This window comes from Ambystoma mexicanum, chromosome 9 (genome assembly GCF_040938575.1).
Source record: "Ambystoma mexicanum isolate Mex_15411 chromosome 9, UKY_AmexF1_1, whole genome shotgun sequence".
Classification (NCBI taxonomy): domain Eukaryota; kingdom Metazoa; phylum Chordata; class Amphibia; order Caudata; family Ambystomatidae; genus Ambystoma; species Ambystoma mexicanum.
This window is the reverse complement of record NC_090931.1, coordinates 252,930,839-252,957,650: the sequence shown is the minus strand read 5'-3', so window position 1 is coordinate 252,957,650 and position 26,812 is coordinate 252,930,839. Positions and strand designations below refer to the sequence as shown.

Genomic DNA, 26,812 nt, shown 5'->3' with positions numbered 1-26,812 from the left:
GCAATACTCATTGAAGATACAAGATGAAAGAATAACAATGCAAGGTACAATATTAATCACAAATATAAAATACCCACCCTTGTACAAAAGGAAATAAGATACCTTTTTATTGTACCCAAGGGTCATGCCCCTATGACCAAGAAAGCAGTGGAGTTATAATCTTTCATGCAGCTAAACCATAAGAAACAAAGCTAAAACGGAAGTATGGATCATTTTGAAGCTAACACAGCAAGTACAACTGGTTTATGGTGTCTAAAACTGAAACCAACAATTGTTTTCTCACAGTAACAAACGCGCCAAAACAGGGGGATGTGTATCAAAATGTCACTGCTTGGTGTTGCCGGTATCACCACACTCTTTTCACTAAAATAGGCCAATGGAAGAATATGAAATCTCATGTGAGCAATAATTGCATAATCAGACTTCTTAGTTTGATGGACGCCGATAACAGAGGTATCGGCAAAAATTCCTCTATTTCACTGGAACATATAAAAGCAGCATTCCTTTTATTTCTAAGATTTTTTAGCAAATATGCCTTGAAACACCTTTGGTATTCACGAGAATACAGTCTGCGTTTTCAAACCATTTTCCCCTGCCCAAAACCAGCAAAAGCCTTTAAATGAAGTAGCCAGAGGATATTGTCACACAGCAGAGAACCACTCAAATTGTTTATTATAGATCTTGTGATCTAATCGATCATTTTGCCAAATTGATGCCCAGAAGATTAAGGGCTGGATGACAAGATAATTGGAAAAATAATGCCAACCAAGTTCCATGTGCGTCATGCAAGTAGATGTTGATCGAAGAACCCCCAAAAGTGTTAATTGTATTGATGTAGGGCTAGAACCCACAATTAGAGTAAGGAAGCTGACAACTTGGTTTTGTTATAAACTTTTATTAACTAAGGTAGGAAACCTATCCCTCCCTACTTCTAGAGGGGGCAGGGGATACTGGGGGGGGGGGGGGGAATTTCCCTGCCTCAACCTAGAATAGAGGTGCTCGTCAGGATGCAAGTCAACCAAAAACATGTAAACCTTCCTCCATCCCAAACCACCTAATCTATCCCTGCCACTACTAAAGTAAAGCATAAAGTGTTCTTTAAAGTTATTCATTAAAAACCAGGAGAATGACTCCCTTCTCCTGGTAAAGTATTTCAATCTTTGGTTGCTTCAACAGCAGTCCCTTGAGATAGGGTCTGATTTACCAACTGTCCCAGGACCAGGAGAATGACTCTGTTCTCCCGGTCTGCTTGTAAACATTCCTTCAACTTGTTTTTTCTGATTCTTCCCATAAGCCTTACAAAGTTTCTTTAGTTCTGTCCATGAACTTATAAACAATGTCCAGGTCTTAAAATTGCTTTGATCCAACTATTTACGGGTATCACTCCTGTGACGAGGGAGATGGCTCCCAAGTATTTCTTGACCCTTGCCCAAGCCCCTATTGGTTCTACTGTGCCCCCCCCCGCTACCTTTCAACCACATTGCCGGTTCTTTCTGGGGTCTTCCTCGTTCTCCGCTACCCGCTGGCTCTGCAGTATGTTTGGCCTTTTGGTTTCAGCGCAGTTGCCAGACCGAACGGTCCACCTCAGTGAGGTCACGTCACTGACGATCTTCCTCCAACTGCTTGTAGCCTCCAGAGTGCCCTGCCAACCTGGGTGCAGCGTCCTCTTTGCTGAGGACCTACCTCTGCAGCTTTCCTTTGCATCCCCAGGTTGCAAGAAAGAAAGTGAAGTGGACTAAAAACTTATTTTTATAAGTAGCTTGTGCTCACCGTTGTTTTAACCTTTGAATTACCAGAAATGTCCAGTACACTACAATATTTGAGTTGAATATGGACAATATTTGGTATTTGAAGGTGGTCCATCGTGTTCTCCCAGCACCCACCTTGCATTGAGAGCAATTTTGATATTGAGTTGAATCTGTCCAGTCTCTGAATCCTTTGAAATGTGCTCATGATATTCAGCTTGCTTCAGCTTTTTATTTGAATATAAAAATATCTATTAAAGCTAATGTGAGGAGCCAGGAATGAGACGCTGACACAGAGCTCATTGTTTTGCGTTTATTCAAAATAGAAGGGGTTAGGAAATCCCTCACTGTCCCTACCCTAAGAGGTATTTCCCTACCTCAACCAAAAACAAAGGGTCTGTCCCATGTGAAGATGTCCAAAGCAAAATGTCCTGTGTCCGAAATCCTGTCCTAGACCTCACACTATAAAAGTAACTCTAATGTGATGGGCATAATGTCTTTGGGATTGAAAGTGCACAAATGTTTAAGATCAAAAGAAAAATGTAACTCCAATACAAAGTTTCACAGTTCCAGGGGATGTCTCACTAACGCCATGAATCATTTGCACAACAAAAGCTCCCTCCTCCTGGCGCCGCAGTTCATGCCTGAGGAGCTGTCTTCCTTCCCCAGGTCTCTTCAAAACACTTAAACTCCTAAGGGTATGATTCTTCCTTGGGGGGTGGGGCCGGTGTTGGTTCTCTGGTCACCAAAACAACTTGGACTTGGCTTTGCCTGGTGAACTCTCCTGCCAGGGTTTTTCTCATGTGGCTCACTTTACACACTTGCAAACTTGACTTTGCATGGTATACTCCCCTAACAAGGATTGTCTTCTGTAGTTCCTTTTACACACTTACAAACTTGACTTTGCCTTGCATTCACCTTGTTGTATATTTCTCGCATTCACTTTATCATTATTCCAGAGACCTCGGGTATCAAATTCCCTTTCATTCACTTCGCTTGCCCTTCTCTGTCCTTGATAACGTTTCTGGGGTGCCTTTGTGTCCCAATTTCCCTTCTAAGGACTTGCAGGCTTCCCTTTCACGGGCTTGCTGGCTTTGTTCATCTTCTCCCATGTCCCTTGCGCATCCTGCCTTGCTGTAAAGTTGTTCTCCATGTTCCGGGAGCTTAGGTGCTGCCGCTCGGCTCCTGTGGCCATCAGGCAGACATTTCTCTTCTTCCTGTTGTGGCTCTGATAATGTGAACCAGCATCTAATGTCTTCCTTCACCGCCCCCCCCTAAGCCGGCTGGCTTCACGGTCTGCTTTGTGGCTCTATTGTCCCTCAGTCCACACTGAGAGGCCGGAACTCCTGCGTCGGTTTATCGCAGTAACAACATTCTTCAAGCCAGCAACCCCCCTTCCTGCAGACCTTATATCAGTGCGGTACTCCTTGAAAGCTACAATTGGACCATCCTTCTGTGACATTTTATTTTCTTACCAATTCTTTACTGCAGCTACTCCACCTCGCCTACACATTACTGAGATGGTCCCTTCTGCACCTGGTGCTGTTTTCCTGCCTTACAGTTCTGACCTGGTTGCATTTTTGTATCCGCCCTTGTTATTGTTGCATTGCTGCGCTAGTTTGTTCCTATGCAACCCTACCACTTTCGTTGATTCCTTTTTTTACTGTTGTATCTTGCCTGTTTCTCCTTCCTCTCCTCGTTCACTCGCTGTCCTCCACCTCACCCCTCATTTGTGCTGCTTTTCATGTTCAGCACTTGCACATTCCAAATCATCTCACGACCTAGTCGGAATGTTTTATTTCTTCCTCCACCCCCTTCCTGTACTTCCCGCCACCCCCCTCTTCCACCTTCCCTCTTACTTTAGCACTTGCACGTTCCAGTCCTTAAGAGCATTTGTGCTTTTATTTTGTTCCTTCCTTATTCCTCCCCCACATTGATGCGACTTGAAACACAATAGCCTTATAGTGCGCATTACAAATGACCAATAAAATGGAATAATAACATTGGAGAATGTCATTAGAAGGTCTTGTGGTCTGCAGAAGGCGTTTACCACAGTGTACCATTAAGGCATGAGGAATGGAAGGAACATCCATATAAGGGAAAGGGGGGGATATATGCTTTCACCTGACAATGCTGTGTCATCGCCCTGAGGGTTGCCTCCCTCATCTAGCCGCTCCCAGGATCAGGGAGTGGCTGCCGTCCACTGGCCTCATGGGGGGAGGCCTCCTCTGGGAGTGATGACATTGTCCGATTCATCACACTACAAAATTAAAAAATAACCGTGCAAGGTTAAATATTAAACACAGAGATAAAACACCCTTGTACAATATGAAATAAGATTACAAGAGAGCATGCCAGTGCATATGCTCGGAGGATCCCCAGAAGAGAGGAGCTTAACCAGGCGTTAAGGAAGGGACACGCTAAGGGACCACGGAATAGGGTGGTAAGGGATTACCAGCACTGGTAAACCCTTACCACCTACCTCGTAATGAGGCCCACTGTATTCTAAGATGTTGAGCCACATTTCAAACTACTCAAGGAGTGATCATTCAACCCCTGCGTTCTCTTGGAAATGGGGCGGACCAGAGTGTAAAAGGCTTGCAATCTGGAAATCTTGAGACAAGAATGACTCGCACCCTACTCTAAAATAATGAAGGGAAGGGATGCAACAGGCTAAATACATGTAGGCAAACCAAGACCAATCCCTAAACTTCAAGAAACCATGAAAAAGGACTTGAAGGCATAAACAAGTAGCAAAAACCAGATAAAGTGATGCTAACACAATTTCATTTTTGGATATGTTGTTGGACATTTTTATAGAGCTCTTTTTCTCTTTTATATTTGGATCTCTTGGTGGTTGGAAGGAAGTATAATGAAGTCCCTTCCCATTGCAAACCTTTTTCATCACCTTGAGTATATTTCCCTGGGTCGTCCATAATGCTCCCGGATGCAGCAGTGTTACCTAAGCACCCCATTTGTGCTCTAGGGTGATCAGACCACCCTAAATTGGTTTTAGGTGTGGCGTGTCAGCAGCTTTTACTTCGTTTTGGTTTCACCAGGGTTGCAAGCTGACCCCAAAGGAAGCCAACATCTTCTTTCCTGGTAGCCTTTGGGTACCAACCTGTGTGTGTTTGTGTTTTTAAAGTCTTGCTCTTGGCCATTTTGTTTTGGGGGCTTCATCTGTTCAGGGCAACCATGATGCAGGCCTAGAATTCTTCCTTGAGGTTTTATGATGTAATGTGGGTAGCTAAAACTTGTACTGTCTTCTGGTGACCTCCTGGCTTTTTGTTTTGTTTTCCAGCCGCCTAGAACCATTATTGACTTTTATTAAATATGTGTACTGCGACAATCGCCACCATAGTGGTCTTACGGCGGCTGACCTTATGTGTATTAGTATTTTCAAAAATTCTATGTCATAAAGGTCTAAAAATGTTCATGTCGGCATCGGTATTCTATATTCATATTTTAACTATGGATTGCCTGGTCCACCTTTCTTGACACCCCTTGTGGTTATATTTAAAGTGCCTACCACAATGTACTGGACCTACAATATAATGTGATGTGTTGCGTCTTTTTGACATTTGCATTTTCTTTTTAATGCGGTAGGTATTTTTATAGTGTGTGTGTTTTTGTTTCTATCGTATCTTAGTATTTAAGTAAACTAGGTCTATATATATATATGTAACATAACACATGTGTATATCTTTCAGTATACTAATGTCGTGTATGTTCTACTTATACGTGTGTAGACTGATTGCACCTTTTGTGTCCGCAGCCTTCACCCTTCCTAGAGTTAAGCCTGGCTGCTCTCCCATGCTACAATTTTAAGAGGGATTTGGCTTTTGATTTGTGCTTTGTGATCTGCCCCACATTCACGTTAGTGGCTTTATATTCTTAACTCGAGGCCTGTAAAAAAACCGCTTAACAAGTGTCATGAGGAGAGCGGGGGAGAGAACGGGGGCAGAGAAGTGAAACTACGTGGAAGTCGGCCGAACTGAACCACCAATCAATCCTGTGTTACTTTAGTGAATACTTGGGTTTTAATTTTACACTTGGTGCATTTCTTTGACATCTTCTCGCACCTGAGATCAGTACTGTCACTGCCACAGATTACACGAATAATGCCTTGAGAGGAATACCCCCATTGGAATGAGATCCGTACCTACCATTCCCCGAGAATCGCACCTCAGTGTCCAGAGATTAAGGTCCCAGTACCGTTGGCACCCTGAGAGCAGTATTCTGAGATCAATGCACCCGTTTCCTGAGCTTATTTACCTGTGAGCCATAAGATCAGGGTCCCAATGTCCTGGAAGAGTGACACCTGGGTGACCCTCAGAAAAATGCTGCCTGATCAATCGTGCCATGCCATGAAATCTGTGTCCCCATGCCATAGTATCTCAGAACAATTCCCCAGTGTCCAATGGTCTCTGTGCCCTGAGAGGTCCAGCAGAAATCTTTTTGTCTTGGAGAAACCATAGAACCCATCACTGGCAGATGGTCCCCCGGTGAAAACTACTATCCAATATTGTATGCGCTCTGAACGCGAGATCGAAACACTTACCTGCGTTTTTATTATTTTAACTGCAATGTATTGCCGAACGTGCACATTACCTTCATATCATGCTAAATAGGCTCACTAATATTAATGAATATGGTTAACAATTGGGTTGGTGTCTGTGGTAGGTCAGAAGGAGGAGACAGACTATAAGGTGTCATGATCAAATTGCTTTTATTTAAATAATAAACGCCTTATTAACCCTAGTCTATGGGATGCCCTACCCAACAAAATTAAACTATGGTGCTTGCAGGTGTTTTCAACCATGGGTCTTGGCTCTCTTCATTTTCTTACAGGAGAATAATGTGGCATGTGTAAGATCGGGGGCAGAGGGTCATTGCACATCTTGGTTTCCGACAAGGGTGCGTTCTTGCCCCGATTTTATCCTCCGTGTGTATATCAATACGCTGCTCAGGGCCTTAGTAGATTGTCATGCGGACTTCCCAGAAATAAGTGGTATGCCACTGCCATTCCTAGTTTATGTAGAGGCCTCTGTGCTTATAGTCCGGACTCCCAAGACCTTTGCAATGTCTGATTAACAGTTATGTAGCCTTTATGGGAGAATTAGTCCCGCAGGTGAATTCTAAAAAAATCTGCTGTAATGTACTGTGGTCAAGCTAGGAAGGAGGGGATGTTTAGGACTATGTGGTGTGGGACGGATCCAATTCCATGGGTCGACTAATTTGACTACCTGAGGGTCAGTTTTTCTGAGGCTTTTTCTCCTGAGGCTCACTTTAAAAAACTCTGCAGTATGAGGCACTCACTAGGACATTTTTTAGCTTTATGGGGCTACATAGGCAGCAGTCGCTAAAGATGGTTAGCACAATGTTTATGGCTAGGACCAGACGAATCGTAAAATATGGGGCTGCGATTTATTTATTTTTTATTTTTAGTTGTTTTTTTTTTGGGGGGCTATGTGAACCAGAAGGAGATTAAACATGAAGAAGATGCAGTTTCTGAAGAAGTAGTTCACCCGACCACTGTCAGCACCGTGCTGGGCCTGAACTATATGGTGGAGAATGTGGCAATAGAACCGATTTCATTGTGGCTCAGGGTTTGGCCAAATCCTAATACTTCCCTGTCCCAGCATCCTATACGGAACATTGCTAAGCATAATGGGGTGAAAATCAAATGGCTCCTCTTCTATAACTTTACAGAATCTAAATCTGCCGGTGCATTTTGTTATGTCAAACCTACTGACTAGGGTGAGGAGCCGTGAAAGGGGAAAGAGTGATAACTTGGATTCCTGGCATGAGAGAGATTTTAGAGACAGTAAAACCATTGAATAGACTTTTTATGTTATTAACAAATGAAATAAAATGATCCCACAAGAAATCAGTCACATCACCAGAGCACATTTTAATTGTCTACCATTGGGGGAAAGTAATAGCAAGGAGAAAGGGATTGATTACTCATGCTGTCTGTCCTGCATGTGGTGCGGGTTTGGAGGTTTTGGCACACTTCCTTTTTTTTGTTGCAGCAATTACGCTGTTATGAAGGTGGTCGCTGGCCCCTGTTTTTAGAGGAAAAAAACTTTACTCCGTATGGTCCAGCGATGCTTTTTCTGTTGATAGCAGAAGCCCCTCTGACAGCCTGGGCTGTGTCAGTCTTTGTAAGTAGGGCACTGAAAATGCGCCCGAAGATTATACAGGACAAAAATGCCATTTTATTAGCAAACTAAAGTAAACCTTCCCTTCAAGTAGGTGGGTAGAGTTTGGGTGATTTTACGCTACTGTTAAGTTTGAAGGGGTTGGCTGGATTTTAATGTTTAAAATGTTTTAATATATGGATTTTTATAGAACTGCGTTTTGTACTTTCATGGATAGTGTTATCCGAATAAAATGTATTATTGATTGAATCCCTTCTCCTGAGGGGTGCTTCTCAACAACAGACTCTTCAATATGATATTTTCGAATGGTTCCCTTGCTAAAGCTTGTAATAGCTCCTTCAGTTCTTTCACTGGGTCTTCCCAGGCCCTTATGTATTTGTTCCCCCTGTTTCTCCAAACACTTCTTCTCGATGTGTAGACAAAGTCATTCTTACTCTTCTTCCTCTCAGTCTTGCCACTCAAAGGAGTATGCATCATGCACTCCTAAGTATTTCTTATACTTTTGCCAATCACTGGGATGAGGATGCAGGGTCGCTGTGCGACCTCGCTTCCCGGTCTCCCGATCTCTCCTGTGCCTGTACTGAAGGGGTTCTGCATGACCAAGTCGGCGTTCTTTCTTTCCTCTGTGGTTGGTCAGGATGATTCATTGGTTCCTTCTGTGTCGCTCTTCCAAAATGCTTTTGTTTTTCTCTGGTGGTTTTGGCGATTAAAGTGTTTTTCTTTTGGTACCATTCATCACCACCACCGTCTTCCTATAGTCTGTTTGCGTTCTTCATCCTTGAACAGACCTCCTTCGTCTGTTATTGGCATATCGTATACTCGGCACGCCAACGATGGAGCTCTTCACTGGCCCTTCTCGAGCGTCCCTCTAGATACTCTATGGGATTCTCTCTGCTCTGCTGGTCGGGGAAGTGTGCTGCTGTCCCATCTTCTGCATAGTTGCTTTTGGACAGGCAAGGCAGCATCTTCCTTGGTTTCCCAGCCTCCTCAATCTGGCCGGTTTGGAGCTCCCGGGTCTCGCATCCTTGCTCACTTGACCATCCTCTTTTTATAACTTGCTGCTGGGGCTTCCCTTGCTTCCAAGGAAAATCCTTCCTTTGTGTTGAGTCTATATTCTCTATGCTTCCCGTTGGCTTTTTTCGTGTCAGTACTTGATAGATAAGCACTCTTCATTACTCTCATGTTCTTACTCTTCACTGTATCATGGTTGACATTATTCTTCTGGTATTATATTACAACAATACATGTGAGAGGAGTTTAGTTGTCTACCCGTAAGTAGTTCTGGGTTTTGGGGGATAACAAGGAGGGAGTTCCTTATGCGAAATGCGAGTCCTTATCCCAAGAGGGCTTCTCTCCCCGTGAGGTCCCGCTTACCTCCACTCTTGGGGAAGTGACTAAATCCCTCTATTTGTCACAAGTCACACCATTGTATGACAGTAAGAAAAAAGGATTGATGTGTAATTCTATAATAAACCTACAGTAAATATATTTACATGTCCAGTCTTTTGCCTATAGTTTAGAAAGATTAAGGAAGCTGAAGGCTAGACCAATATGCTTGGTGTGGGATGTATTTGTAATTCCTTATGTTCATCTGATTTGTAGCTTGTTAATAAAACTATTATTTTAGAATTTTTAATACTGATTTATGGATTGATTTTGTAACCATGACAATTAAGTGAATTAATAAAAAATTAGTGCTCTACAGTGGATGTATCTTGAGCTGTTTAAACAATATGACTGGGAGTGATAACCATGGAAGATATTTTGGAAGGTGCAAGCATGCGATTTGGGAATATCTGTGAGGAGATATAGGTTTGATACTGTTTTTCCGCCTCTTTATTTTTAGAGTCAATTGCACATGAACTGTTCCAATGTCCCTGGACGTCCCGGAAACATATCGGTCAATGATACGACGTGGTGTGATTGGGCTCCATTCGGTAAGTGCCACAGTAATGGATATTGTTGAATACGATTGTAAGGAACACTCGCTCTCCTTATGCAGCCTGTGCAGTTAGTGCACACATTGACCGTCGGTTGAATGCCTAGCGTAGCTCCTAGGACATCACAATGGGAAAAGGTGGTGAGAGAAGGGACAGAAGTCTGCAGAACTAGGTCCTAAAAACACTGCACATGGGCAACTGTTTTTAGCAGTACGGTTGAGCCCTTTTGAGGGTAGAAAATGCCATAAAACGTCCAAAATGAAGTGCAGGAACTGAAGTACTCTGGACTGTGTTCATTTGTGGTTCCACTTGTGGAAACCTCAACGTGTTCTTGCTCTTGGCTATTTATTTTCCTTGAACATTTACCAGCCCCTCACAACTTGAACCTGATTGCTGACTTACAAATGTGATTGGCTGCCTTAAACCTTAAGGGAACTCGGCAGGATTCTTACTGACTCCTTGGTTAACAATTCGCTTCCTTGTTTATGAAATGGAATTCATTTACTGCCAGAATGTTGCTAGGATTTCTGTATTTTTAAATTGCAACAAATAGGAATGAAAGAAAGGACTGCTAAACAGGTAGGCACAGAATTGTATGACTTCCTCTCAGAAACCATTAGCTAATGCTCTGAGGTTTTTATTCACTCCTATGATATGATCGTTTATTTATATAGCGCCTATACACAATGTGTTTCAAAGCGCTTCAAGGCAAGGGAGGGAACAAGGGAAATTACAACCACATTCTAACAGGCCATGAACAGTAAGGATGTGAAATTAACTATCGTACTTGGCCTGATGACATTTCAGATAGTGCAAGAGCTAAGACATAGCTCTTGGAGGGCTTTCTGAGACCTGGAGTCTGCGATAGTTGTTCAACACAAAAATAAATTACTGAAGGTTTGATACCCTGTTTGTCATATGGTGACCACGCAACAGACATGCTACTTTTTTATATTGGTTGACCGTGACCCACCTTCAATATGTGATAGGGTGGTGTTGGATGTATCCGTAAGGTTGTGGTTCTGGAATTTTCCAAAATTAATTCACATTCCATACATTAGGTAATCCTTTTTTCTGTACCCATCCTGCTACTTGTGGCATTTCCTTTTGCCCCTTTTTAGTTTTGGCTATTAGTTGGCGCGATTAGTACTTCCTAGATGCCAAAACTATTGGCATGGTCAGTGAAGAAAGGAGGGCGATGGTATGTGAGGAAGGAAACAGCCTGTTAGTGTTTGGATTTTACCCATCCATGTATTGCCCATGGCCATGATAGTCTATGAAGCCATTACAGCCCAATACGGCCCACATGCCCAAAACGCACACCCTTGGATTCTATGCTGTTAAGGGGATCCATTGTTAGTTGTAAGAAGCCTTCTGAAAGTTAAGTGCTTATTTGCAGCTATAAACGATACCATGCATAATAATGTCTTAACCATGTGCACCTACATCCACTTGAATTATACGCAATATGCTTCCTCGCACATCTTTTCCTTGCACTGAATACCTGTTTACACCTGGGCAAAGCCAACAGTTTTGGCTCTTTTATGGGCATTAGAAAGGCATTTGCCAGGCAGTATGCCAGGTACTAATACCATTTGCCAGCTGTTGCCATCACTGTTGACTTTGCCAATGCTTCTTATTACATACAGTAGGCCAATGTCTTTCCAGCTCTAGCTCCCATATCCTTTGTACACTGACGACCTTCCGCTCTACAGTCTTCCATAACCGGCTCCAGAAACGGGATTAGTGCTTTTTTTCCATCAAGTTCAATATTCAAGAGCTACCTTCCAGATCAACCAGTCTAGGTCAGATGCACTACTTGAAGACCATGAAAGGAAAGATAACCCATATATACCTTAACACACTTAAAATTTGTTTTAATTTGTTTCTTTTCTTTTGTTTTGGCTCCAGCTCATATCCCTTCCCTATCTGGAACGACCGGTGCGGATGGTCCTCATTACCCTAACCCAAAGTAGGCGCACCTCTTAAGAAGCAAGTGCACATTTTAGTTTATTGTACAAGATGGCCTGGAGGAGCTAGATGATGTTGTTGCGTCATACTAACCAGAGTCTTCTCGAACCACACAAGTTGACATATTTTATACATTTAGTAAGTTAAAACACATATTTTATTACAAATCATCCCCCCACACATGAATGGTTAACCTATACAAGAGAAATCCTTTGAACTGGCGATAAATGTTATCCCCCCACCCCCGACTTACTGGTGTCCTTGTTTCACTCTAATCTACACGACTACCAATTCAACACGCATGGCCTCTGGGTACATCCTGAGAAACGAATCGAAACCGATTTAAAAAAAAAAAATAAATAAAAAAAAAAAATAAATAAAAAGTCAACTCTGCTCTTAATGAGCCCTTGCACCTGGAACATTTCTTGGTTATGAACAGATGACTGGACTTCCCTGGACACTGAATAACAGGCTCCCATGTACTTATAAAGATTGCATCTCCTTTCCACAATAGTGCCAAGTAATAAAAACCCAAGCCTGGCTACAACTGACCATCCGATATTGCAACTGCCCACTGCCCTTCCTCAGCCTTCCGCCTTGCTAAACCAGTTTTCCCAATGACATGGAATTCATCTCACCAACCCAAGCTCCTAGGCCTGCACGCTCCCTAGCTTATGAGACGATTTGCAGCATACAGATTTGTATATTCGGGTAAAAATAAGTGAATATTTTTCAGTGCACCTGCCTCGTGTCTGATTGTTTGGTCCATGGATAGTGTTGCCTGGCAGAAAAAACCTAGCATTAACTGATATTCACTAGTCAGTCGGTTAGTAAATGTTATGTTGTGTGAGTTGGTAGGTTTATGTTATGCGCCTAAGCTTCTAAGATCAAATTATTGTAATCCACTCTTGCACTTGTTTGATTGTTCGTTTAAATCAGATCAATTATTTATTTTAAGCAGTGCCAACATTCTCCATTTGCAGGCATGTGCAATTTTTTTGCCGTACCCAGGCTTTCTCAAGGCACAAATAGTTTTATTCAAGTACCACAGTTATAAGTGTAACACATTTCGTACATTCCTGCACGTTTATCTCCTACACATTCACTGGTCATGCAGGGTGCTCAAGTTTGTCTCAACTTCAATACAATAGCTGGCTCTGTTATCATACGTTTGTTGCTGTTGCCTCACAGTAATATCACAAACGCAGATTCTTTCAAAGGTTCTTTTTTAACAGTATTAACCACTTAAATGCTGACAACCCACAGCTCCACACAGGGGAACCTTCTCGGGCACTAGTCAACCAACAATGCCAGTCCTTAACTGGTGACATGCTTCCAACAGCAGCTGTATGCCAATAAACTAAACTGCTTGACCGTGCACCCAACTTCCTGTACACCTGGGTCTGCTGCTGCCACACCACTGGACCCAGAAAGAAAGGTGAAAGGAGGAAATGGGGGCAGAGGAGCAGTATAGAGAAAAAAGGCCAAGTGCCGAGCCTTAGGGGACACCATGAAGAAGAGTGTCCAGCCCAAGTAACAGAATAAGTATGTTGCAAAAGATAAGAGCGAAACCGTTTGAGAGCAGACCCAGAAATACCAAAAGTGGAAAGTGAGGAAATAAGAAAGGAGTGGCTACACTGTCAAATGCTGCAGACAGACCGAGAAGAATAAGAATAGAAGAAAGCTTGAAGGCGCGGGCTGCCCTCCACCTTCCCAGACAGAGTTGCAAAAGTCAGTCAGTGCAGTCCATGGAAACGCAACTTGTTACAGTTTTGAACAAAGGTGCAGATGAACACCAAGTCCCCTGTGTACAACTGTCTGGTGTAGATCATCAGGTTCTTTGCTGCTTTCTCCTGTACACGGTTGATGAGCAGATGCAACCCGTGAAGATAGAAGTCTGACACTTTTGGTTAAAGCCCTAAGGTATAACCTAAACTCCTCAGCAAGAATCTCTGCTGATCTGTGTTCACTCTCGCCTGCACACACAGCATCAGATGGTGTGTGTAGCCTACGTCCAGTCACAATCTCATGTGAACTGAAATGGTGATGTTTCCCTGTCTGATTTCTCAAATAAAGCAGAACGATTGGCAAACAATATTGCCAATTTTTATTCAAATCACTACACAACTTTTATAAATGAACCTTAAGCACCCCATTTAACCCTTCTACCATTTCATTGATCTGAAGGTGGTACACTGAACACAACCTGTGCTTGATCACCAAGAACAAAGTGATTTTTGAGAAGAAGGCACTGAAGAAGTGGGTCCCATTGTCCGACTTCAGGAACTCACAAATTCCCAACCGTGGAAATACCTCTCACCAAAAATGTTGCTGCAGACTTCGCATCAGGGTGCCTGCAGCGTCCAACCTCGAGCTAACGGGAAAATGGGAATACAACGATAATAAGATAGCAAAAATTATTACATCTCTAAATCATGTCTACGAAATCAATATGGAGCTCCCGAAATGGCTCGGGGGGGCCTGGGCAAAACTCCTCTTACCGTCTTCATAGTGTTTCCAGAATTATATTCTATGCAAACTATACATTTCCCTACAAATTGATTTACCTGTTCCACAAGCAGGATGAGGAGCTTTATTGAATCTCCTTGACACTGCTCTTCTGAAGTGCTACAGATTAAGCCATCCATGTACGCGATTGCTGTACTGGACACATGTACATTTCCCAAATCCCTCTGAACCTCCCTGTTGAAAACACTTAGAGATTCACAGTACCCCTTGGGAAACCTTGTGTGCTCGAATCTCTGACCACAATATGTAAATGCCGTTAGGTACTGAGATTCGGGGTATAAGGGGCAGAGAAAAATGCATACTTTAATTCAATCACGGTGAAGTGGGTTGACCCAGTAGGGATGTTTCTGAGAATGGTTGCAGGATTCGGTATCACCGGGAACTTCACCTCAACAATGTTATTGAGGAGGCGCAAATCCTGGATCATTCTCCAATTGGACCCCTTTGCTTACTTCACAGGGCAGATGGCCATGTTGCATGGGGACACATGCTTCAACAACGCCATAATGGTCTCATAAATCTTAGTCTGCCTCTCTAGAGATAGGGTACTGTCTAACACATGGCAGTAACGCACCAATTTCAATTTTATCCATACCACTCCAACACACTTTAGCAGCCCCACATCATGAGGATTGCTGGTCCATAAATGGTCTGGCACCTTCTCCAAATCTTCCTTCCAACATGATGATGTATTTCTGCCAATGAGCATAGTCTGTGGTACTTCCCTTTGCTCTATCGCACCCCAATCTCAAAAACCATCCCTTTGGTGTCTTCAAACAATTGCTCATCGGACACGTCCCTTATCGATAAGGTCAGATCGATGCACAAAACTGTGCACCACGCTCCACTTTCCTCATAAGTGCCTGAGAGAACCACCATGCCCTTCTTGATAACTACTGCTTCTAGGACAACCGTGACAATGGTGCCTGGTGTTACCTCCTCGGCATAGCAGGCCGAAACAAAAATTCAATCTGTACCCACCATGTCTGATCTCCAATTCCTGGAACCCAACTCGACACAATTGTTGCCCCCATAAAGGAACAAAGCTGAATGTACAGATACCCTCCTTTATCACTACAGTATGCATGCAAAAGCGCTGCTTCTCTTACCGGATACAAACCTGTAGTCAAGCATATACCTTCCTCCATGAAAGCAGTCCACATGTGGAGTCGACTGAAGAGATCTCTGGCCAAGAGATTTGCTGCGCTATCTGTACAAGACAATACTAATTGTCCAGTTTAAAGATTCAGCAAAACTGGTCAAAACTACTAGCCGCATAGTAAAGTAACGCATTAAATTGTCCCACATTGGTGAAAAAAGTGGCCCACACCAGCATTTTGTGTTTTTTGGTTGGGGCATTATCCTATTGCCATTTACGCCAGTCCGAGCATGCCTTCTGTGATTGCACAGAACCTAGGGCATATGGCATGGTCAGGGCTTGTATTTGCTGGTCACCTACATTGAAATACTGCAGCATGCACTGACATTCTTGTGCCATGTGTCCCATGACCAACACTGGATCCCATACAACCTTTCATACTTATTTCCCATTGGTCCATTAAACTGGGGCCCCATTCGTCTGAACCCACCAAATAACACCTCCCCCTGAAAATCCTCCCCTTCCCCCTCGGAAATCCTCACTTGCTTTTGACCAGGAGGATACATGTCCATCCAACCTTGTCGTACCTGATACAACATGTCCATTTTGTCCCTCCATGGAGCTGGTAATCGCTGCTCCTTCCAAACAGATCTTCAGTAGCTTGTTTTGAACAAGCTTGGCCTCTGCCTTTTGTGCCTGCACTATTCTCTTATTTTACTTCTCTTTAATTATGTGGCTGAATTTCAGGCCAACCCTTGGCCTCCATCCCTACTACTTTATCTAGATCATGTTGGACTTCTTTGGAAAGGTCAGTTTTAGCATGTGTAAATCGCCACTTTAATATCCCATACTTCTCCCATCTCTGCCAGCTACATCTGCTGAATTAACTGGATGTGTGTGGCAGGATCATCATCTAACTTCATTGTCTTGGCCAAAATAGAATTTGTCTGGTTTATCGGGATACATGACACACAGGGACCCCCCATACCTGTGCCCTGTAATTATTAAATGCTGCTCCATTGTGGGTGTTCCTATCCAATTTAACTCCCGGATACCCTGCGTGTCTCAAACTAATCTGACCATTCCCCCCATTAGAGCTGTGAATACGCTTTTCATGTCCCCTATAGCCAACATGACACCGGCAGTGTGCTTCTCTTAGGCATTAATCCACTGCCCTGCCTCTGCAGTGAGTGAAGGGAGTGTTTTCATCAAATGATTCTGGTCCATGGATGACCATGGGACATAATACTACTTCCCCCCTGATCCTTTTTGCGCAACAGAAATTAAGCCATACACGCCTTTATGGGGGCTTTCCCGGTCTTTCCCCTGCTGCTCACTACGGCCATATGAGTACCACGTCGTTTCCTAAGACCCCATCGTGTAACCTGTCGCTGATACTGGAGTGGGCAGTGGGGCTGCTGCACCCTGCTCAACATATGATTCCCATTCATCCTATTCTGCTGCCACATCCCCTGGCATATCCATGGGCACAGAAATATTCTCGTCATTTCTGTACGATGCCAGTTCTTGTTCAGCCTGCTCACATCCTGTACCCATAGCAAGGCTTTCATCCTCAAGGTCCACATTGACCTCCTTGATCACTGACCTGTCCAATCTAACAAGAACTTGTCCATGCCTCCAACTTCCTTCTACCTGCCTGTTCACGTCTTCCTGCTCTTAATTTCTCTGCTGTCGTAACACTATCTCTTCCTCCGCTAGCCTCAAAGCTTCTCCAATTGTTCCCACTCCTCCATCTACACTGCCATTCGCAGCCTATCCTCTATCCTTGTGGTAGAAGGCACAGTCCTCTCCTTTTTCGCTCATTTGCAGGGCACCATCTAATCTTCCGGTGGCCGGTCGCTCTCTCTTGCTCCTCCACCATTGATCTCTTTGCTACCCTAGCAGTAGGGAGTTATTCCCTTTTTGCCCTCTGTTCTCAACCTTTCTTGTGTCCCTAGCCATTGAAGGAGTTACCCTTCCACTTTCCTCAGTATTCCATATGTTAGGAATCCTAGCTGATGAAGGGATTGCCTGTGTCTGTCTTGCAACCACTGGAGGGGGCGTCCGAGAAAATGGAGGTCCGAATTCCAGTTCTGTATTCCCTTCTGAAGGCAATCGATGGCACCGAAATGGGGGGTTAGTGCAGAAGGAATTCCTGCAACCTCCTTTCTCGACCCTTCCTTTGAGTTTAACATTGTGGGCCTTGGTGTCCTCCTCATACATCCTCCATAACTTTAAGATATTTAAATGATTCTCTAACTTTGAACACTTGTGCCTAGTGACTAAGAGTTTACAAGTTGTCCAACATTCCCTTGTCATCGGTCCCCTCGTTAGGCCAACAATTGAGCATTTTATTCCTTTAGTTTCCCGCAGTCATTCTCGATTATATTTTTGAAAGACAGTTTGTCATAATCCAACGCAATTGAAAAGGAGACTGAAAGAGTGGGACTGGATTGACACAATCGGCAAAGTCAGATCCTACAATCTGTACTCTGACTTGCTGATTGACGGTAGACCAGTCAGAATCTGTCCGGAATATTTCAACCGGTCACCCAGTAGATCATGGCAGTCAAGAGTGATGAGGCTAAAACAGAATTTGATTCACACAAATGAAATTCTAGGTGCCTGGAATAAAGTTCTGAGAGACTTGAGAGTATGTTGCTTCTGTTCTATGCCGGAAGAGGTGGAGATGCTACGTCATCTATTGCTGTATTGCTAATCGTTAGAGGCCAGGAGACTTTCGTGTTTTGGTCATCTCATTCAACCTTATGTTCAGGTTCACACTGCAAGAGTATGGCAATCCACTTAACCTCATCTAACTCCACACATGCCCTTACCAAAACCCCTAAAATCAATGACAAACCCTTTTTTCCCCCTATTAACCCCTTGCTTTACGTGCCAAAAGTGCCCTCGCATGAAAGAACCCTGAAATGGTGCTCCTTCAATTCGCCCTGCACAGTTGGACCACAGTACCATGCCTCCGGGGAGCAGACAGGCCTCTGACCAATATGCTGCATGTGGTTCTCTCCATTTACTATGTTTGGAAGACTGGTCCCCCGCAGAGAAGCACTGAAGCCAAGTTGTGCAGACAGGAAACCCCCAACCTCTCAGAAGGCCTGAGTCCCAGGGATGCCAAATGTGCGGATAGACCTCTGATCACCATAACCCAATGTAGGCCCACCTCTTAAGAATCGAGTGAACGTTAATCCGTAAAGCAAGTTTATTGTAAAATGGTTGTGAGTAGCTAGATGATGCTGTAAAGTCAAACTAACCGGAGTCTCCTTGAACCACACAAGTTGACACATTTTAGACATTTTGTAACAGTTAACACTCCCAAATTATTTATAACAAATCATCCCTCTACACATGATTGGTTAAACCTATACAAAAGAAATCCAGTCTTCTTTAATTCCCATACTCTCATTGGGCATACTTATTTAGCTACCATCCCCTTTGTTATCTTTGTGGTAGGTAATGACGTCATTCCATAGTTACACATTCACATGCAAACATAATTTATCAGAAGTTGCAGCTGGCCTGGGACCTCTAACCCCAGACGTGATGCACATGGTTTGCAAGAACACTTTGCCGATATGTAGAGGGGGAGAAATAAACAAGTTCACTTTAAACTGGCGATAAATATCTTAACCACCCAGATTTGGTGGCATCTTGTTTCACTCTAATCTACACGACTAACAATTCAACACACATGGCCTCTGGGTACATCCTAAGAAACTAATAAAAACGGATAAAACATTTGTCAACTCTGCCCTTAAGCGACCCTTGCACCGGGTTTATTACTTGGTCATGAATAGATGGCCAGACTTCCCTGGACACTGGACGGAGTTTCACCAGCACGGGCATCGAAAGACAGTTTTCTCTCGCAGGATAACACGCGATAAAAAGCACAGAGAAGACGGATTCTGTCTGCACCCTGAACTGTTGCATGGGGTAAGTATCCAGCTTCGTAACAGCACAACAACAATTAACAGACCGTTAAGACCCACGCAGGTTTCGCACACACTTTTGAAGAAGCGTCTAGCAGGATTTAATCTCAATATAAGATCAGAACACGATTTAGAGTGCAATCTGCAATCTTCATAAAGGAAGCAAATTTCCTGGTTTTAACCACGACGCTCCAGCCTAACCATATTAAGATCAAAAAGTTTCCAACTATATTCTGACACCTTGGGGATTTACCTTGAATTTTTTGTCAATCCATTAAAACAACGTACCGTCCTGAAGAGGGCTATAAAGCAAACAGCAGAAAACCAGGGAAGATGTTGACGACATCTGTTCAGCCGAAACATATGTAGACATCCCACAGACACCACAGCAACGTTGTCTTTTTCTTCTAAATGAATTTTGAGCTTTTGCTGTACATTGACAGTATTCCCCTGCCACAATAGCATGTGGTAACATTTTTGATGCCATGGTGATAAATGGTGAATGTCACTTACTAACACCATCCAAATTTTTGGGGCACAAGAATGCAATAATTGTTGGACTGTTTTTTCTTTAAATTTAAGTTTTTAATTATCTCTGAATGTTTGTGATGCGGCGGGAAAGCATACATCATATCATTTTCTAATGAATTGTTCATTGATTAAAATGTGTTTTTTTATAATGATCACTTGTTTGGTACAACTATTTGGATAGATGAACTAGATAATCTATTCCTTTGTTTTTTCTTACTGACCACCCTTTAAGGTAGACTAGGAAAGGGGTAATTAAGCAGTTTGTTATTTTCATTCCCTGGACACTGATTTACAGGCTCCCATTTACTTATAAAAATTGCATCTCCTTTCCACAATAGTGGCAAGTAAAAAAAGAGCCTGGCGGTAACTGACCTTTTGAATATTATCGCAGCTGACCGCTGCCCTTCTTCAGCCTTCAACCTTGCTAAACCCGTTTTACCACAGTCACAGCAACATTGTTCATCTCACCAACCCAGGCTCGTAGGCCTGCAAAGTCGCTATCTTATGAGAGGATTTGGGGCCTACAAATTTGGATATTCACCATGCACTCCAACTGGCCCAAAACATACATCCCTCAAGAACCCCATGTATGTATGTTCAAGACTACTGCATCCTCTCACTGTGATTTCCCCACTGCAAATCTTCTTGCATGCACATATGAAGCACCTCACTACCCAAAGTGTAGTGCTACATGCCACACCACACTTATATCGTTTATATTTGCATTGGCAGGTTTTGACATTTATCTTGCTGCGCGCTTGCAAATCTAAAATGTATCAACTTCAACACAAAGGAACACTAAAAGTAACATATCCCATTAACTACACGAGATACATGTTAAATTGAAACATTGCGTCAACATCTCTGTTCTCCTAGTCATCAATATGGCGCATGCAAAGTGAACCTATCTTTCTCATTAGGACCTTTATCGACCATCCCAACATTCCTCTTAATCTTAAATGGCTTCCTCAAAGTAAATCTGTTAACAAGGTGATCTGTACTGTTCCAAACATTTTAATGAAACCTTTGAAAAAGAATACAAACGGACGAAAACAATGGGCCTCATTAGGAGTTTGCCAGTCAGGAAACAAGGGTGCTGGTAAACTCACTGCCACCCTTGTTTCCAGACCAGCAAACTTCATGTCTGCCTGCCATGACCGCTGTTCCCGAGAGGTCCTGCCGGGCGCAGCAGCCATGGTAGGCAGCTAAGGACAGTGCCGGTGCTTCCGAGTCTCTACTCCCGTAGAGTCCTATTGGACTCTATGGGAATGGGGACCTACATTTTACCAGCACCTGACTTCCCAGGCCGCCGGAGTTGTAATATCGCTATGGTACCGGGAAGTCAGGCTCTGGTAAAATATTACGAGTCTGGCAGGGTTACCGCAGGACTTGTAATGAGGCCCAATATGTTTATAAAATGAGCAAAGTTGCAACTTGGGATTCTATGTAGCATATTTCATTTTCTCCAGGTGAATCTAGTTACACTGTCCTTGTTGACTTTGTCCAGTTTGCTTTCTATGTTACTTCTATATGCTGCCCCCCCACCCCCCACCGTCCTTATTTTGAATATGTACATCTGATTCTTATTCAATCTCCAATGGATCTTGGTTTTGCATGTCCTGCACTGGGTACCAGTGTCTGAGGTGCGCATTTTAAGTGCTATGTTTAACAATAAAAAACAACTTTTCCACATCCTGAAATACATGCTGCAACCCTTAACCAATGCATTCTTCAATCTACATCCCTGTACCATCTCTTCATCCCCCGGGGCCATTTATACTATTCAAGGCTTCAGATGACCTTTTGGGACAGGGCGGAGAAATTAAGAAATTTCAAGTCCGATGTGAAAACCCATCCTTCCTTAAAATGTTTTCATTAAAGGACTTCTGTGACCCCAAAAAGTAAATTAAAAAAATGTAATTGGTTATAACTTGCTTCGTGCTGGATTTCCACCTCAAAGCACATGAGCGAGTATCAATCCCATGTTTCTCAGCACCGTCTTGTTCCCGTGACGATCAGTTTGCCCCTCAGCTATCCTTTCGGCTCAGGCCAGGAGTTGGGTAGATCCCACCTGACTACTGTTCTCAAATTTCAGACGGAAAATAAGGTCCATCAGCCAAATGGATTCGTAGCAGTCCCATTGTAGCCATAAGGAGCAGAGAGGGACTCATTAAAACGTCCTCAGTGTAAGAGTCCGACATTGGCAAGGGTAAGAATACTTCCAAAGGTCCACTTTGGCTTTCTACCTCTTCTGTCAAATGTTTTTTTCTGGATTTAATAATGTGCACAAAGGGCTTCACTAAAGCACGGTTTCTGTATGTGCTGTGCCCAGGTTTCTAATGTTGCACCATCTACGCTCCCCGCCAAAGTGATCTATGCCAAGTTCGGTCAACTCTCTTTATTGGTTATGCTGGACCATCACACCAGATGGATGGATGGATGGATGGATGGATGGATGGATGGATGGTGTGCCATTATATAAATATTTCTCAGAGTGGATGGGTTAAGAGGAGTTTTAACCTCTTTCGGCATGTACTTAAAAGCATTTCCTTTTTCATGGCAAGTGTGTGTATGTTCCTTGCCTATACTTGAGTACTGTACATTGTTCGCGTTATGTAGGTGAAGCATCTGGTAACTTTCTAAGAAGCAAATCGATGTTTAAAGTGGTATTTTCTATATGGAGAATGTGAAGGCATATATTCCTTACCTTAGCAGGACTATCCTATACAAATGAGAAACTATACTGAAACGGAGCCTGGATTCTTTTTCTCTCCGCACTGTTCACCTCCATTCCCTTCAGCAAATGCGACCTTCTTTTCTATGGACTTCGGAGCCATTTTCAGATGAATCTCACCCAATTGGAGTCCTTCCAAACCGTAGCGCAGGAAGTCTTTTGTAATCGGAACCACTTTAATAACTTGCAATCATTTATAATAGGGAAAAGGTGCTGGTTTCTTATCGTGACCACAAAAGTGATGGGTGGAAGGTTTTGAATGAATCTGTACCACTTGCATTGCTCTGGGCAACCTTCCACACCACCTTTTTTTAGCCCGTCTCGCCATTGCAAAAGGGGTCCAGCCATATGCAAATCAGTCAGGTACTGCCACCAATGGTAGCAGCCCAGCCCGAACTGCTAGGCCAGTTCCCCTCTGCACGGAAACAACAAGCAACCCCAGATATGTTTCGGCCTTGTTGGGCCTCCTCAATGAGGTGCAGCTTGGTTCCCTATGGCGCATTCATTCTAAACCTTCCAGCCATCACCTCTTTGTTTTTGCTTTGTCACCCCGAGTGGGACGCGTATGCCCAGACGTGGGTCCCGTGCCTGCTGGGCCTAGAGACCCAAGCTACTCCTCACTGATGAGGCCCAACAAGGCCGGAACATGTCTGGGGATGCTTGTGGTCTCGTGCAGAAGGGATGTGACCTAGCAGTTTGGGCTGGAATGCCCCTTTTGGGGTGGGACCAAGCCTGATTTGCATATGGTCTTTCCCCTTCTGTAATGGCTTGGCAGGTGGAGAACGATGGTCTGGAGGGTGCCCAGAGCAATGCCAGTGGTTAAGATTCATTCTAAACCTTCCAGCCATCACCTCTTTGTGTTTGCTAGTTTCTTATCGCCATTTTACGATGCAGAATTGGTGGCTACAGGAGCAGCCTTTTGATTTACAATCTCATCATCATTAGCGTGTGACCACATTGATCCATTTGACTAAAGTATGTCTGTAAAGTAGGTTTTAATGCCGTCCGCTGGACTGCACAGACTAGGCGTACTGTGCCAATCAGGAGATTGGGAGGGGATAGGGGGGGTCATGTGGTTTGTTCCTGGTATTCTAGAATGAGATAACGTGATTATTGACAACTTAAGGGTTTTCCGCATGGTCGGTTATCAGCAATCACTTTGCTGAACACTTATTAATCAGGAGGGGCCATATAACCAATCTAGCCTCATTTGTTTATCATGGAACTATTTTGAATAATGCCCCCAATGTAATTGTAACATTTGAATGCCAGATATACCTACGCAAGTCAATTTCTGTTTGTATTTGGTGAACATTAGCGAGCGTGGGCTGCATCACGTGCACACTTATCAGAGGCCATTTTCAAACCTGTTACTCCTTGCACTTGCTGCCCTTATTCTGTCACCTAAGTGGTGCCCCTCCCCCTTCCATTCACCATTACATTTTTGTTTTACATTCTTTTTATTTGTTTTAGATTCTTTCCATGTGTCTTGTTCTGCTCCTTGGACAGGAGTCTGAGCCATTTAGAATGTGAAGGCTCCATAGGTAGGGTTGGCAAAATCTGTTAGGATCTGTTGGGAATGGAGTATACAATAAACTGGGCAAAGGTAGAGGGATGAGCAAAGAGGCAAGGTTGGGGTAGCTTGGCAGGAAGGATGCGTGAATTGGTGACACCAAACCTGGTTTGAGATGGCGGGGGTGGGGGGTGGCGGGATGCTTTTGGTTACACAGGAAGGATGGACCAGGTTCTTATAAATACAGCACAACTTTGAGTCCCCGGAAGATCTACTCTCATTGGCCAAAGCAAGGATGCTCTGCAAGGAAGCTGCACAAGAACCAGGCTTAGGAATAGTCTCTGAGGGAAAGACGACGTTGGCAGCAAAGGACACTAGTTTAGAGGTTGTTTCTCTAGTCTGCAGGTGCTTAACACAAACCGCAGCTTCATGGTAGCTGAAACGTCGACCTATCGGAAATAAAATCTTGGCTCAATGCAACGTACCCTAGATGTGCTCTTGAGGAATGTAGAAAACCTCAGTCTCTGGTAGTCGGCAAGTTTCTGTTCATTGCAAAATAGTGTCAAGCAAGAAGAATGCATGCAAAATAAAAAGGTATTTACTTATTGGTATATTCTAGGCTTGAAGGTTAATCTCAGCTCCAAACTAAGTTTGCGACTACGCTGCCCACCCCCACTCCCAACATAATCGCCATGGGCACCATTTCATGAATTGGAGGTGTAGGTCCTTGGACCATTTATGGGACATGGCATTAGATTTTTTTTTGGGCATTGCCTTTGGCGAGTATGCCTTCCATAAAAATGGAGCGTATATAACCTGTGAAAATGACCTTTATGTGGCAAGAGGTCAGGCATGATTCAGTCCTTTCTTTTGGGCAGCGGCTCCGAAGATCGGTTAACGAAGCCAGGGTGAGTCCTGTATTGAGGGTATTCCCCCATACATTGAAAGCTGCCAGCATTGGATGCATATCCACTCATGTCTGGCTCGCTCCATCTACTGTCTTTCTTTCTAAGTGAGCTGTGCTTCTACCCCTGCATCATAATTGCCTCTGTAAAAGACAATGTGTCTCCACTTGTTTTGCTCTTCCACGTCCTATAACTTGACAAATCTTGCCGGATACTGATATTACCAGTATGCATGTGCTTCCTTTCATGAAATCCTTTGTGTCACTTGTTTTACGTATTAGAATGGATCACAAGTTTGCCAAGTGTGATGGGTGTGCTCTAGTGTGCAACAGGGAAGTCGCACACACCCCATTAAGCACTGCTGTAATTCTGAATAATTGACGACTTCAATTTGAAAATGCATTTTGCAATTAGTAGGTTCATTTCTCATGAAGAAATATAGGCAGCGGCTTCTGTATGGTAGCAGACAGTCATTCCACATAGCAAATCGAGTTGCGTGCTAGCCAACCCTCTGTGTTGTGGCACCACTAACCGGGTTTTTGCTTTGAGAGAATAATGGGAGATGATCTCAGACCAGTGATGTGATCGCCTTCTCTGCCTTTGTAACATGTGGATTGCATACTTTTATTACCGGGTGTAGATGGCACAGTGCACATCATGTCCTATTGACGAGACTAACAACCAAATGTCAAACTAAATCCAAAGCGATCTTCTAATGTGTGCAAAGTGCCTGATAGACGCACATATATACAGGATCAGCTGATAGATCAGTGCTTTTTGGAAAAAACATTGAATGTCTGATTGCCTTTTGTGGTGTATGCAGATGGTTTGCCCGTTGTGACGATTCGCCTGGTATCGTGACTCCTCCCCAGGGGTAGCCTTTTTCCCATGAGGCTAGGGAGAGGAGGCCCCTACCCAATAGTCCCCCTAGGGGTGGTTTATTGTGGGAGGACTTCATGGCTCACGAAATGTGGAATACCAAGAAGCCATTGACAACAGGTGTTGATGTTACGCTTGGGTGGAGGAAGCCCTATAAAGTGGAAAGAGAAGGACTATGCCTTTTCTCCTCATCTGAGAACTTGGGATTTTTAAAGTATGCGCTCGACCTGAAGAGAGGGCTGTGCAGAGGACGCCAGTGAGTGGCTAAGGTAGTCCGCAAGGGGTCCCCTAGTTCAGCGGGAAACTGGTGAAGCAGTGTTACGACCTCCAGGTAGAGGTTGACCGTGTTGTCCCCAAATGGTGCAGAGACTCCTAGGTCCCACAACATGTAGAGCCGCTTCAGAAGCAGTAATGAAGCAGACGACTGCAGGAAATGGGAAGGAGACTGATTCCAGTCCCTGGAGAGACCGGCGCCGTGCAAGCTAGCCCCCGGAGGTAACCAGAAGCATGGGTGGACCGTTAGGGATGTAGGGGGAGGCAAAGCGTTCTCCACTGCATGCAGGCAACAAGCGTGAGGCTTATCAGAGGGCCATCAATGGACTGGGACCCTAACGGAGAAGAATGCATCCGAGGAAACATTCCTTATACCAGTGGTGCAGATAAGCCCACTGACTACCAGAGCGAGGTCTGGGACCCTAACAGAAGAGAACCAAGCAACCGAGAAAATCTTCCTCGAACCAGTGGTGGTGATAAGTTTACTGACCACCACAAAAGGGTCTGGGACCCCGAGATAGTGAAATACTGTCAAGATAAAACCGAAGTTGAAAAAGAACTCTCAAAACACCAGGAGAAGGG

The 26,812-nt window shown here is 43.9% G+C and overlaps 1 protein-coding gene across 3 annotated transcripts in view; it reads left to right on the top strand.

The window, feature by feature from the left end:
- The window catches only part of SLC37A2 (solute carrier family 37 member 2), a 497,972-nt gene that overhangs the window by 220,264 nt on the left and 250,896 nt on the right, over positions 1-26,812 (top strand). For all 3 annotated transcript variants that reach the window (XM_069614558.1, XM_069614557.1, XM_069614559.1), the window contains exon 3: positions 9,756-9,846. In XM_069614558.1, the coding sequence (XP_069470659.1) occupies positions 9,756-9,846 (91 nt within the window). The remainder of the gene's footprint in view (positions 1-9,755; positions 9,847-26,812) is intronic.